Here is a 12398-nt window from a genome sequence, read left to right on the forward strand (position 1 = left end):
GACAGAAAGCGAGAAATCATCCCCCAGGGGGGATGGTCACGCTGCAATCCCTTCTCCTCCATTCTCCTCTTGGGATCTTGGGCACGCATGCACACGCGCCCGGCGTGAGTTTTAAGCCACCGGGTCCGGGACACGAACCGCGGTCGACTACGTGGGAGTCCAGCGACATAGCCATTACGCTAATTGCTGGTTCCCAACAGTAACTCTTTTGACCAACACATTACTGTACAGTGGACCAGCCCTAGACTAGAATACTACTATCCTGTTGTGTTTTTTTTTTTTTTTAAGAATTATTTATTTAATTAATTTTATTTATTATTTTTAAATTTTCTGTATGGCATGTAGAGCACATATGACACTAGAGAGAGAGAGAGAGAAAGTGAGAAAGCAAGCCGTCAGATCCAGGACTCAGACCATGGTCGGTCATGCGTGGGTCCAGCGCCTTAACTACCGTACCATCTACTGGCCCCTACCTTTTTTTTTTTTTTTTAATAAAAAACCAGAGGGTATGTGTGTTTACCAGAGAGAAAGAAAAGGAGAAAGCACCACCACTGTGGGGCATTATCACACTGTAGTCCCTTCTCCATTCTATTTTGTTAGGATTCTGGGCCCAAACACACCTGTGTTTTGTTTTGTTTTGTTTTTCATTGTTTTTTGCTATAGGACGCCTGTCCTCCTCAAAGAGACAGAGAAACAAAAGCAAGAAATCACCCACCTACCCCCCAGGGAGGATGGCCACACCACAGTCCCTTCTCCTCTCAGGATACTGGGCACACGTGCACCTGTGCCCAGCATGAGTTTTAAGCCACTGGGTCCAGGACTCAAACCGCTGTTGACTATGTGAGAGTCCATTGATGTAACCATCACACCATCTGCTGGTCCCTGTTTTGTTTTTAAGAGAGAAATGTTTGCTTCAGGGCACATGCCCTCACCAGAGAGATAGAAAGCAAGAAATCACTCCCCAGGGGAGATGACCTCAATCACTTCTCTCCATTCTCCTTTTGGGATTTTGGGCACACATGCATGTACACCCAGCATGAGTTTTAAGCCACTGGGTCTGGGACTCAAACTGTGGTCAACTACGTGGGAGTCCAATGATGTAACCATTATGCCATCTATTGGTCCCACCTGGTGTGTCTTTTAAGCCACTGGAGTTGGGATTCGAACAATAGTCATTCATGTAAGATCTGGCTACCTTAACCACTAGGCTATAGGCTGGTCCTAGACTAGAATATTTCTACAAGGTCTTTTTGAGTTCTGATATCTTAGGTATTCTATTCTTTAAATTTCTTTTTTTTTTTTAATTCGCTATCAGTCACATGCTTTAAAAGGAGAGAGACAGAGAGAGTGAAAAAGCACCCCCCCCCCAGGCAGTATGGCCACACTTGCAGTCCCTCCTTCTCCATTTTCCTCTCAGGATTTTGGGCATTCATTCGCATGTGCCTTGTGTTTTTTGTTTGTTTGTTTGTGTTTTGTTTTGTTTTGGAGAAGTTTTTTTGCTATAGGGCACGTGCACTCACCAGAAAGACAGAGAGAAACAGAGAGATAGAAAGCGAGAAATCACCCCCCAGGGGGGATGGCCACACCACAATCCTCCATTCTCCTCTCAGGATCTTGGGCACACATGCACACGCACCCGGTGTGAGTTTAAGGCACTGGGTCCAGGACTCGAACCGTGGTCAGCTACATGGGAGTTCAGCGACATAGCCATTACACTAACTGCTGGTTCCCCTTGCATGTCTTTGAAGCCACTGGGTTCAAGACTCTAACCACTTAGTTGGCCATGTGGGATCCAGCAGCCTTAACCACCACACTTTTTTTTTTTTTTCACTTTACCAGAGGGCACACACACTCACCAGAGGGAGGGGGAGAAAGCAGCCACCGGTGAGGCGTGGTAGCACTGCAGTCTAGTCTCAGTCTTGTCTCCATTCCATCTTGTTGGGATATTGAGTATGCATGTGCCTGGTGTATTTTTCAAGCTGCAGGGACTGGAGTTCAAACTGCAGTTAACCATGTGGGATCCAGCCCAGTAGGCATGGAACCAGTGTCTCTGTGTGTGTGTGTGTGCGCGCGTGTGTGTGTGTGTGGACATGCATATGTACGTATTTTCAAGCATCCAATTTCATTTATCAAGTGAAATTTGGGCAGGCTTTTTTCTGAGGCTTTTTTCTAGATCATGGTAATCTTTTACTTTTTTAGAAATGCTGTTCAAGGCACTGGCAGGTAACAAGTCATCATTATCTCCAGATGTCGGGTCATTGGAAAAATCAGGACACATTTCTGCATAGAAAAACATGTCCTAACTTTCCTGACAAATCAGTATATCTCTCTAGTTCTCAATGAGCAGGCTTCTCTCATGACAGCAGATAAAACATGGACCAGCCAGGTGGGGTGGTAGTTAAGGTGGCTGGATCCCATATGACAGACTGCAGTTTGGGCAACTTGAAAAACATGCCAGATGTGTGTGCATGCATGCCTAAAATCCTAAAGGGAGAATGGAGAAAAAGGGATTGTGATGTGGCCATTTCCCATGGAAGATGCTCTCTTACTTTCCCTCTCTTTTCTCTGTCTTCCTCTCTGTCTTTCTCTGCCAAGCTATAGGGTTGAATAATACACTATAACAAAAAAAAAAAAAAAGAAAGAAAGAAAAAGAGGGGCCAGCAGATGGCGTAGCCATTACATGGCTGGACTCCCACATGGCCAATCAGTTTGAGTCCCTGGTGGCTTGAAACTCTTGCTGGGCAAATGTGCATGCATGCCCAAGATCTTGGGAGTAAAATAGAGAAGGGAGTGCAGTGTAGCCATACGCTCCCTGGAGGGTGATTTCCCACTTTCCCTCTCACTATCTCTGTCTCTTTCCTGGGTGAATGCATGTGCCCTAAGGGAAAACCTCCAGAAAAATAAAGGACATGTCCTTGTTTTTAAGAAATCTTGCTTTTTTGGTTTTTGCTATTGTTCCATTTTTTAATAATTATTTTAAAATATTGACTGTATAAAGGATAAAAAACAATACAGCAGGGACCAGTAGGTGGTGTGGTGGTTAAGGCACTGGACTTCCACACTGCCAACCATGGTTCAAGCCCCAGACCCAGCACCTTGAAAATCACACCAGGCGTGTATGTGTGTGTACATGTCCAAAATTCTGAGAGGAAAATAGAAAAGAAGTAATTGCAGTCTGGCCATCCCACTGGTGGGTGATTTCTTTACTTTCCCTTTCTGTCTCTCTCCAGTGAGTACCTGCACCCTATGGCAGAAGCCAAAATAAATAAATAGTACAACAAACGCTCTTGTAACCATCAGGCAGTTTACGAAATAAAACTTAGGCCAGCCATGTAGCCTGGTAGTTAAAAGAAGTTGTATCACACATGGATGACTGTAGTTCATATCCAGTTCTGTTGGCCTGAAGCATGCTGAACAGCAAGAGGCATAGTGGTTAAGGCACTGGACTCCTACATGGCCAACTGCTGTTTGAATCCCAGACCTGGCTGCTTGAAAATCATACCAGGCATGTGTACATGCATGCCAAAAATCCCAGGAGGTTTAGAATGGAGGAGAAAGGATTGTGAAGTGGGCATTCCCCCCAGGGGATGATTTCTCATTTTACCTCTCTCTCTTTGGTGACCACATGCGTGCTATGGCAAAAGCCTTTAAAAAAAAAAAAAAAAAAAGACCAGCAGATGGCATAATGCTTACGTCGCTGGACTCCTGCCTACCTTGTCGACCGAGGTTCGAGTCTCACACCCAGCAGATTAAAACTCATTTTTCCTGTGTACGTGCATGCACAGAATCCTGAGAGGAGAAAGGAGAAGGGATTTCAGCACGGCCATCTCCCCAGGAAGTGATTCCTTGCTTTCTGTCTCCAGTGAGCTCACTCGCCCTATAACAAAAATCTCTCTCGGGACCAGCAGGTGGCATGGTGGCTAAGGTGCTGGACACTCCCACATGGTTGATCATGGTTCGAGTCCTGGACCTGGTGACTTGCTTTCTCACTTTCTCTGTCTCTCTCTGGTCAAATTAAAATAAATGAATGAACAAATAAAATTAAATAAATAAATGTTTTTTAAAAATTTCTCTCGGGAACCAGCAGTTAGCGTAATGGCTATGTCACTGGACTCCCACGTAGTCGACCGCAGTTTGCGTCCTGGACCCGGTGGCTTAAAACTCACGCCGGGCGCGTGTGCGTGCGTGCCCAAGATCTCGAGAGGAGAATGGAGGAGAAGGGATTGCGGCGTGACCATCCCCCCTGGGGGGTGATTTCTTGCTTTCTTTCTCTCTGTCTCTCTCTGTCTGTCTGGCGAGCGCACATGCCCTATAGCAAAAACCTCTCCAAAAAAAAAATTTCTCTCTAAAAAAAGAAAAAGAAAAGAAAACAAGCTGAGTGCACATGCATTCATGCCTATAGTCCCAGTGGGATCGAGAAAGAGAAGGGAATGAAGCATGACCACCCTCCATTGAGGAGTACTTTCTCTGTCTCTCTCTGGTGAGTACATGTAGCCTCTGGCAAAAGAAATAAAACCCTTGGCAAAATTTTCTAGAAGACTCTTGTAAGTCTTTGTAGATCTCCCCTCTCTCCCTAACCCAGTTATTTGAACACCCAACTTAGCTCCTCTTAAATTTTTTTTAAAAGATTACTTAATTTTATTTATTGTTGTTATATAATTTGCTATAGGACACTTGTGCTCACCAGAGAGGGGTGGGGGAAGTGAGAAAACAAGGTGCTAGCTAGGTCCAGGACTTGAACCATGGTCAGCCATGTGGAGCCCAGCACCTTAACTGCCATGCCTTCTGCTGGTTCTCTGTTCCTTTTGTCAGCTTTCTTTTTGTTGCCTAGTTTAAATCTTTTCTGTCATTCAACCCCATCTGTCCTGGATACTGCAGTTAGAGAATGTCCCTCTTCAAATAGTTTTTCCCATTTGGTACTTTTTTTTTTTTGGAGAGGTTTTTTTTTCCTATAGGGCACGTGCGCTTGCCAGACAGACAGAGAGAGACAGACAGACAGAAAGCGAGAAATCACCCCCCAGGGGGATGGCCATGCTGCAGTCCCTTCTCCTCCATTTTCCTCTCAGGATCTTGGGCACTCATGCACATGCACCCGGCGTGAGTTTTAAGCCACTGGGTCCGGGACGTGAACCGCGGTTGACTAGATGGGAGTCCAGCAACACAGCCATTATGCTAACTGCTGGTCCCCCATTTGGTACTTCTTTTTTTTTTTTTTTTTTTTTGGAGGTTTTTCCTAATGAGTCGCCAGACAGACAGACAGAGACAGAGAGATAGAAAGCGAGAAATCACCCCCCAGGGGGGGATGGCCATGCTGCAATCCCTTCCCCTCCATTCTCCTCTCAGGATCTTGGGCACTCATGCACACGCGCCCGGCGTGAGTTTTAAGCCACCGGGTCCAGGACACGAACCGCGGTCGACTGCGTGGGAGTCCAGCGACATAGCCATTACAGTAACTGCTGGTTCCCTATCCATTTGGTACTTCTTAATGTGGGAATCACTCTTTCAGAACTTTCCCTCTAAGGACTTGTTGAGAAAAGAGCTATGTTGTTCCATAGGCTCGTTTTCCGCTTTTCTTAACTCCATGCTTTGCACTCACTTTGAGTTTTATTTGGGGAGGAGTTAGTATTTATTTGCTTAAGATAAGAGTTCTTTCTAGTTGCATAATACCTTCTGAAGATTACACTCATACCAAACCTGTCTAATCCTCTTGTTAGGTGAGAATAGGTAGGTCAGATGGTCAGATGTAATTACTCACTAGATGACAGACCAGAGGTGCCGCATGTGTGTTTAGTATTTTATAGTCAGATAACGGTAGATCCAAATGCAGAATGCTGGTGGCTCCTAGCCCAAATGCTGTTTATTAACTCTGCTCCTTTCCCATAAGCCATTGGTATTTGGAAAGTGGGAGTAAGTCAAATTAGAGATGCCCAAATTTGGCACCAGCAGAAGGCATAGCAGTTATGTCACTGGGCTTCTACATGGCTGATTGTGGTTCGAGTTCCAGACTTGATGGCTTGAAAAATCACAGTTTGGTATGTGTACATGCCCAAGATCCTGGGAGGAAAATGGAGAAGGGATTGTGTGTGACCATTCCCCTTGGGAGTGATTTCTCACTTTCCTTCTCATGTGTTTCTCTCTCTCCCCTTGGCAAGTGCACACACCCTAAGGCAAAAATCTATTAACAAAAAAAAAAACTTCCAAATTTTCCACGTAAGTCTTAACTGTCAGCAGATTCCAGGGTGGTTCTGGCTTGCTTTCCTGTTTTGTTTTGTTTTAGGTTTTTGCCATAGGGTACACACGCTTACCAGAGGGAGACAGAGAAACGGAAAGTGAGAAATCATCCCCTAGGAGAAATGGCCACACCACAATCTCTTTTCCAGTCTCATGGGGTTTGGGGCACACGTGCACACATGCCCAGCATGATTTTCAAGCTACCAGGTTCAAGACTCAAACTGTGACCGGTCATGTGGGAATCCAGCACCTTAACCATCATGCCACCTGCTGGCCCCATCACATATTTTTCTTTTTTAAATTATGCCAAGGGCCAGGTACCTGGGACAGGTTCTAAGATTTCCCTCACCATGATTCCTGCAGTGCCTTTTCTTTTCAGACGAGCAAGCAGTTGGCAGCAGCCTTCCAGGAGGAGTTCACAGTGCGAGAGGACCTGATGGGGCTGGCAATTGGGACTCATGGTGCCAACATCCAGCAGGCCCGAAAAGTACCTGGGGTGACTGCCATTGAGTTGGGTGAAGAGACCTGCACTTTCCGCATATATGGGGAGGTCAGCAAAAGAGCTCTGTGTCCTGGGCCCCTTCAGGGGTAGAGGGAAGAGAGACTGAAGTGGAAAGCAAACCTGAGTTATGTGGACCTTCCTCGCATACTTTAGCATAGCATATTTCCCCAAAAGCAGAGTGACAGGAAGATCATTGTTTGAGATCAAAGTCCGATGTTTTTGTAACAACTCTCTTCTCTTCTTCCTTTAGACCCCCGAGGCATGCCGACAGGCCCGAAGCTACCTTGAATTTTCTGAGGACTCAGTGCAAGTGCCCAGGAACCTGGTTGGTGAGTTGGGGGTGTGTATGTCTGAAGAAGAATACAGTTGGGGCCAGATGTGAGCTTCAAAAGTGATTATAGGCACACAGCTGGGGACTGGCATCTCCCTCTTGATTCCCAGTTTTACAGGACAGAGCAGATAGTCTGTAGGAGTGTAAAAATGGAAAAATAATTTTTTTCTTGAGAGGTTTTTGCTATAGGGCATATGTGCTCTCCAGAAAGACAGAGACAAAGTGACAGCGAGAAATCACCCGCAATCTCTTCTCCATTCTCCTCTCAGGATCTTGGGCGCACACACACACACATACACGTCCGGCATGAGTTTAAGCCACTGGGTTCGGGACTCAAAACGCGGTTGACTACATGGGAGTCCAGCGATGTAGCCATTATGCCATCTGCTGGTCCCAGAAAAATAAATTTCTAGTGATGATAATATTTTGTTCTGCAAAAACTCATCAGAAACTTTGAAGCAGGAGAATGAAGTAAATGGAAACCATATAGAGGAGGGAATTGAGACTTGAAGACTATCTTCTCTGTTTTGATATTCTTTTTCTCCTTAAAAAAAAAAAAGTGTAATTTTTTTTTTACCTCTTCAGGCAAAGTAATCGGAAAGAATGGGAAAGTGATCCAGGAGATTGTGGATAAATCTGGTGTGGTGAGGGTCCGAGTGGAAGGTGATAATGACAAGAAGAACCCCAGGGAAGAGGTATGGAACAAGTAGGCCTAGCAGTGGGTAGTAGGTTTCTTTTTTTGGTTTTTTTTTGAGAGGTTTTTGCTATAGGGTGTGTGCACTTGCGCGCTCGCCAGAAAGACAGAAGACAGAGAAACAGAAAACGAGAAATCACCCCCTGGGGGGATGGCCACACCGCAATCCCTTCTCCATTCTCCCCTCAGGATCTTCTTCTTTTTATTTTATTTTTTTTGCTATAGGGCGCGTGCGCTCAATAGAAAGACAGAGAGACAGAGAGTGAGAATGGTCACGCCGCAATCCCTTCTCCATTCTCCTCTCAGGATCTTAGGGAACGCACACACATGTGCCCGGCATGAGTTTAAGCCACCGGGTCTGGGAATCGAACCACGGTCAACTACGTGGGAGTCCAGCAACATAGCCATTACGCTAACTGCTGGTCCCTCCCCTTGGGATCTTGGGCACACATGCAAATGCGCCCAGCATGAGTTTAAGCCACCAGGTTCAAAACTTGAACCACGGTCGACTATATGGGAGTCCAGCAACATAGCCATTACGCCAACTGCTGGTCCCAGCAGTGGGTTTCTAGAAGTACACGGGATTCTTCTTTGAGGGCTGGGACTTCAGAAGGTGGAGCATAGAACTTTTTGTTAAGTCCTAGCAGACTGATCCCTTTGGTTTGGCTCCTCTAGGAGACTAGCCAGGGTTAATTCTTTGATTTTATCCTTCTTTCTAATCCATTTTTCCTTCCTTCTGCTGTCCAGGGAATGGTTCCCTTCATATTTGTTGGCACCCGAGAGAATATCAGCAATGCCCAGGCTCTGCTGGAATATCATCTCTCCTACCTGCAGGTACCCAAGCTGGAAGCCTGGGAGAGGAAAAAGCAGCGTGTGGAAAGGGGACTAAGACTTAGGAATTATGGTGTCTGGTTTATCTCTGTGTGGAATAGGAACCTTTGGTGGAAATGCAAGGCTGTAGGGTTGTACCCCACAATTTTTCTTGGTCATCCAATGTCTTTCTTCTCTTGGTATTTCTGAGAACTTAAGATTGTGTTCAGGAATAGTCAGGATAGAGAAGCATGAAGGAAGGAGCTTGTCCATTGACCTTATTCTTCCTTCCATTTCTTTCATCTTCCCAATCAGGAAGTAGAGCAGCTTCGCTTGGAGAGGCTGCAAATTGATGAACAGCTTCGGCAGATTGGACTGGGCTTTCGTCCTCCTGGTAGTGGGCGGGGCAGCGGTGGCAGTGACAAGGCCGGATATACCACTGATGAGAGTTCCTCCTCCTCCCTCCACACAACTCGAACCTATGGAGGCAGCTATGGGGGCCGGGGCCGGGGCCGGAGGACAGGTGGTTCTGCCTATGGTGAGATTGCTGTAGAAGGAAGAGGCGAGGAGTGGTGGGGCTTGGGAGAGACAGAGGTTTGAACGGCAACTTGGAGAAAGCTGTGGTGGATGAAGAGGTGGTTGGTTGGCTTGAGGATTTGTGCATGAGAGAGAATCCTTCTAGCTTGGGGGATCTGACGGATCCTGGTTGGGATAAGTATCCCTCAGTAAACCCTACTGTGTTCTTCAGGCCCCAGCTCAGATGCGTCCACAGCTTCCGAGACCGAGTCAGAGAAGAGAGAGGAACCCAACCGAGCTGGACCTGGTGATAGGGATCCTCCATCGCGGGGGGAAGAAAGCCGAAGGCGGCCAATTGGGGGCCGGGGTAGGGGACCCCCACCTGCCTCCCGGCCCACCTCAAGATACAGCTCTTCATCTATTAGCTCAGGTACTGGACAGCTGGGTTCAAGAATGTAGGCTAAAAGGAAAGATGTTGGACACCTGATCCTCAGTTCCTCTTTTTCTTCTGATCAGTGCTGAAGGATCCAGACAGTAATCCCTACAGTCTATTGGACACATCTGAACCAGAGCCCCCAGTTGATTCAGAGCCTGGGGAGCCACCCCCAGCAAGTGCCCGGCGCCGCCGCTCCCGCCGACGCCGCACTGATGAAGACAGGACTGTCATGGATGGAGGCCTAGAATCTGATGGGCCCAACATGACAGAGAATGGCCTGGGTGAGTGGTGTGCCTGGGGCCTGGAAAATTAGAGATGGGGTAAGAACTGAGGGATGGGAGCTTGGATTTGTGACTCTTTTTGTCCTGCCTCACAGAAGATGAATCAAGACCCCAACGTCGTAATCGTAGCCGCCGCCGCCGTAACCGTGGTAACCGAACTGATGGTTCTATCAGCGGAGACCGTCAGCCAGGTTAGCTAACACTGGATCTCAGGATCCTTTAGAGCTGAGGGAATGGCATCCCTCTTACCCTTTAGAAACCAGGGGTTGGGGTTCACTGGATGTCTCGGGGTTGGACACCTGTGCTTCCCCTGACACTCTTGATCCTCTGCATTCCCCAGTGACTGTGGCTGACTATATTTCACGAGCAGAGTCTCAGAGCCGCCAGCGGCCTCCCCTGGAACGCACTAAACCCTCAGAGGATTCTCTTTCAGGACAGAAGGTAGGCAAGCAAAATAGAATTTGCCCTACTCTTTTGGTGGTTATTCTGGGGCAGGAATTTGGAGGAGGGGGGCACAAAAAATTCCCAAAGAAATCTCTTACTGAATTGCAGAAGTAGGCATAATGGAGTTTAGATGGCATTTAGAATAGCATTGTATGAAGCTTGAGAGGAGGATCTGGTTCACATTTTCTGGATCCCAGTAAGGGTGGCTAGAGCTGAAGGTCTCCAGATGCCAACCAGGAAGGCATAGGTGGCAGGGAACAACAGATGCCTGAATTTTTACTGACCACTGGCTTTCTTTTCTGTTTTCTTCCCCCATTTTTCCCTCAGGGTGACTCTGTTAGCAAGCTTCCTAAGGGCCCCTCAGAGAATGGGGAGCTCTCCGCCCCCATGGAGTTGGGTAGTTTGGTGAATGGGGTTTCATAAAACCTCCAGCCCACATCCCTCCCTTCTCCATCTCGCTTGCTGCCCAACACCATGGCCCTCACAGGCCCAACTGACCTGCGCTGGAGCTGCTCTTATCTAGGGGGGAGGGGGGTGGCACAGCAGCTTGGGTCCCCCCCAACCTCCAGGAGCTAGTGGAGGGGTAACAGGGTCATACCCCCTCCCTCTTGTCCACCCTTCCCCCAGGGTAAGGGGAGCCTCTCTCCTTCCCCATCAGACTGGATGTGCCTTTATCCTCTAATGCCCCAATCTCTCTCTGAACACCCCACTCCACCTGTTGGTGGGGAGTGCTCCTTGACCCACCCAGATTTGACAGTTCAGGGGGACTCCCCTGCTATCCCTCCTCCCATCCTGTACCCCCCATTTCTGGGGCCTCATCACTGTGGAAGACGGGGATAGTAAGGGTAAAGTGGGTGGGAGGCATGGGGAAGGTTTTGGAGTAGAACCAGGGGTGTGTACGAAGGGGGGTGACAAGGTCCCCCAAGGGGAAGGGGGACCAACTTGTCTGATGGATGAGAAGGCGTATTTATTTTTCACTGTACAGTATTTAAAAAGAGAATAAAAAAAATCCAAATGGCTTTCTGGTTCCTGTGCCCTCCCTGTCCCATTTGGTCATTTGTTTTAGGACCCGTCCACCCTGGCCCCTGGCTGCTGTTTTCTGTTCCTTCATACTTGGCTTCTTAGTCTCTAGTGTTCCAACGATGGTCTTTGGGTGAATTCCTGATAGTCCGAACCCCCCAGGCACAGGGACACCACCACCCCCTCGCCCCCTCACACCCTGGTCCAGAGAAGGATGCCTTGTGCTTTGCTGCTTCTCCCTCCCTGGGTTAGCTGGTAGAGGGAGCTGGGCCACTCCTATGCCCTGAGTCACAGTGTGGCCTAGGCAGGGCTGCTCCTGCTGGAGCTGTTCCCGCTAAAAGCTGAGAGCCAAGGCAGGCTGCTTAATCCGATTACCCGGCCCCCGGGGCATGGGCTGGGCCTTGGGCAGAGTGGGAACCAGGTGTCCGGCCCTCTGCCTGCTCCTGCTCTGGTTTGACTGCAGGCTCTTCCTCCAGCATCCTATCACCAGCGTCTCAGCTCTGGGGAATTATCCTGGGTCCCTTGACTCTTGGTTTTGAAAATAAAACTTGCCAGATTCAGTGGGTGTGGAGACATGTAGGTTTAGGGGCTGGAGTTGGGAGGGCTTAAGTTTTCTCATCTGGAGAAGGGTTGAATCACTGCCCAAACACCTGCTGGGATGACTCAGGAAACAAAAATGGCCTTCCTCCCTCCTACTGCCTTTCTTGGCCCAGGGGCAGGTCAGGGGTTTGAGGAGCAAGTCACCAGAAAAGGGGTTGGGGTGGGGGCAGGATGTTCCCAGTTCCTTCTGGCCCGTTGCTGGCCCTGAGGTCATTTGATCCCCCTATGGGAAGGAAGGGACTTTTAAGTAGCCAGCACTTAAGCAGGGAGGGGAGACAATCACAGCCTCTGGGGCTGGAAGGCCAGACCTCTCCGTTTGGGTGGGGAGGGGGCGTGGCACCCTGAGGGGAAGTGTTGGGGGCTGGGAAGAACAGGACACCTGGGTTCGCCTAGGGGAGAGGGGATGTTGGCGCCCTTAAGGAGGCGCAGTCTTCTGGGACGGGTCGGGGAGGAGTCAGTCTTTAAAAGCTGTTCCTGGGTCTGGCCCGCCAGCCACAGACGCTGAGCGCAGGTGGGAGAGGCTTGTGGCACCC

At 48.5% G+C, this 12398-nt stretch overlaps 1 protein-coding gene across 1 annotated transcript in view; it reads left to right on the forward strand.

Moving 5' to 3' along the window:
• The window catches only part of FXR2 (FMR1 autosomal homolog 2), a gene marked incomplete at its 5' end in the record, with an annotated part of 29634 nt that extends 18370 nt beyond the window's left edge, over nt 1-11264 (forward strand). The window contains 10 exon segments of the mRNA XM_006151786.2: nt 6611-6781; nt 6984-7062; nt 7650-7759; nt 8506-8592; nt 8884-9106; nt 9317-9514; nt 9601-9801; nt 9897-9992; nt 10142-10242; nt 10573-11264. Of these exon segments, the coding sequence (XP_006151848.2) occupies nt 6611-6781; nt 6984-7062; nt 7650-7759; nt 8506-8592; nt 8884-9106; nt 9317-9514; nt 9601-9801; nt 9897-9992; nt 10142-10242; nt 10573-10668 (1362 nt within the window).
• Between the last annotated feature and the right edge of the window lie 1134 nt (nt 11265-12398).

The sequence above is a fragment of the Tupaia chinensis genome, unplaced genomic scaffold, assembly GCF_000334495.1.
Source record: "Tupaia chinensis unplaced genomic scaffold, TupChi_1.0 Scaffold000330_1, whole genome shotgun sequence".
Classification (NCBI taxonomy): domain Eukaryota; kingdom Metazoa; phylum Chordata; class Mammalia; order Scandentia; family Tupaiidae; genus Tupaia; species Tupaia belangeri.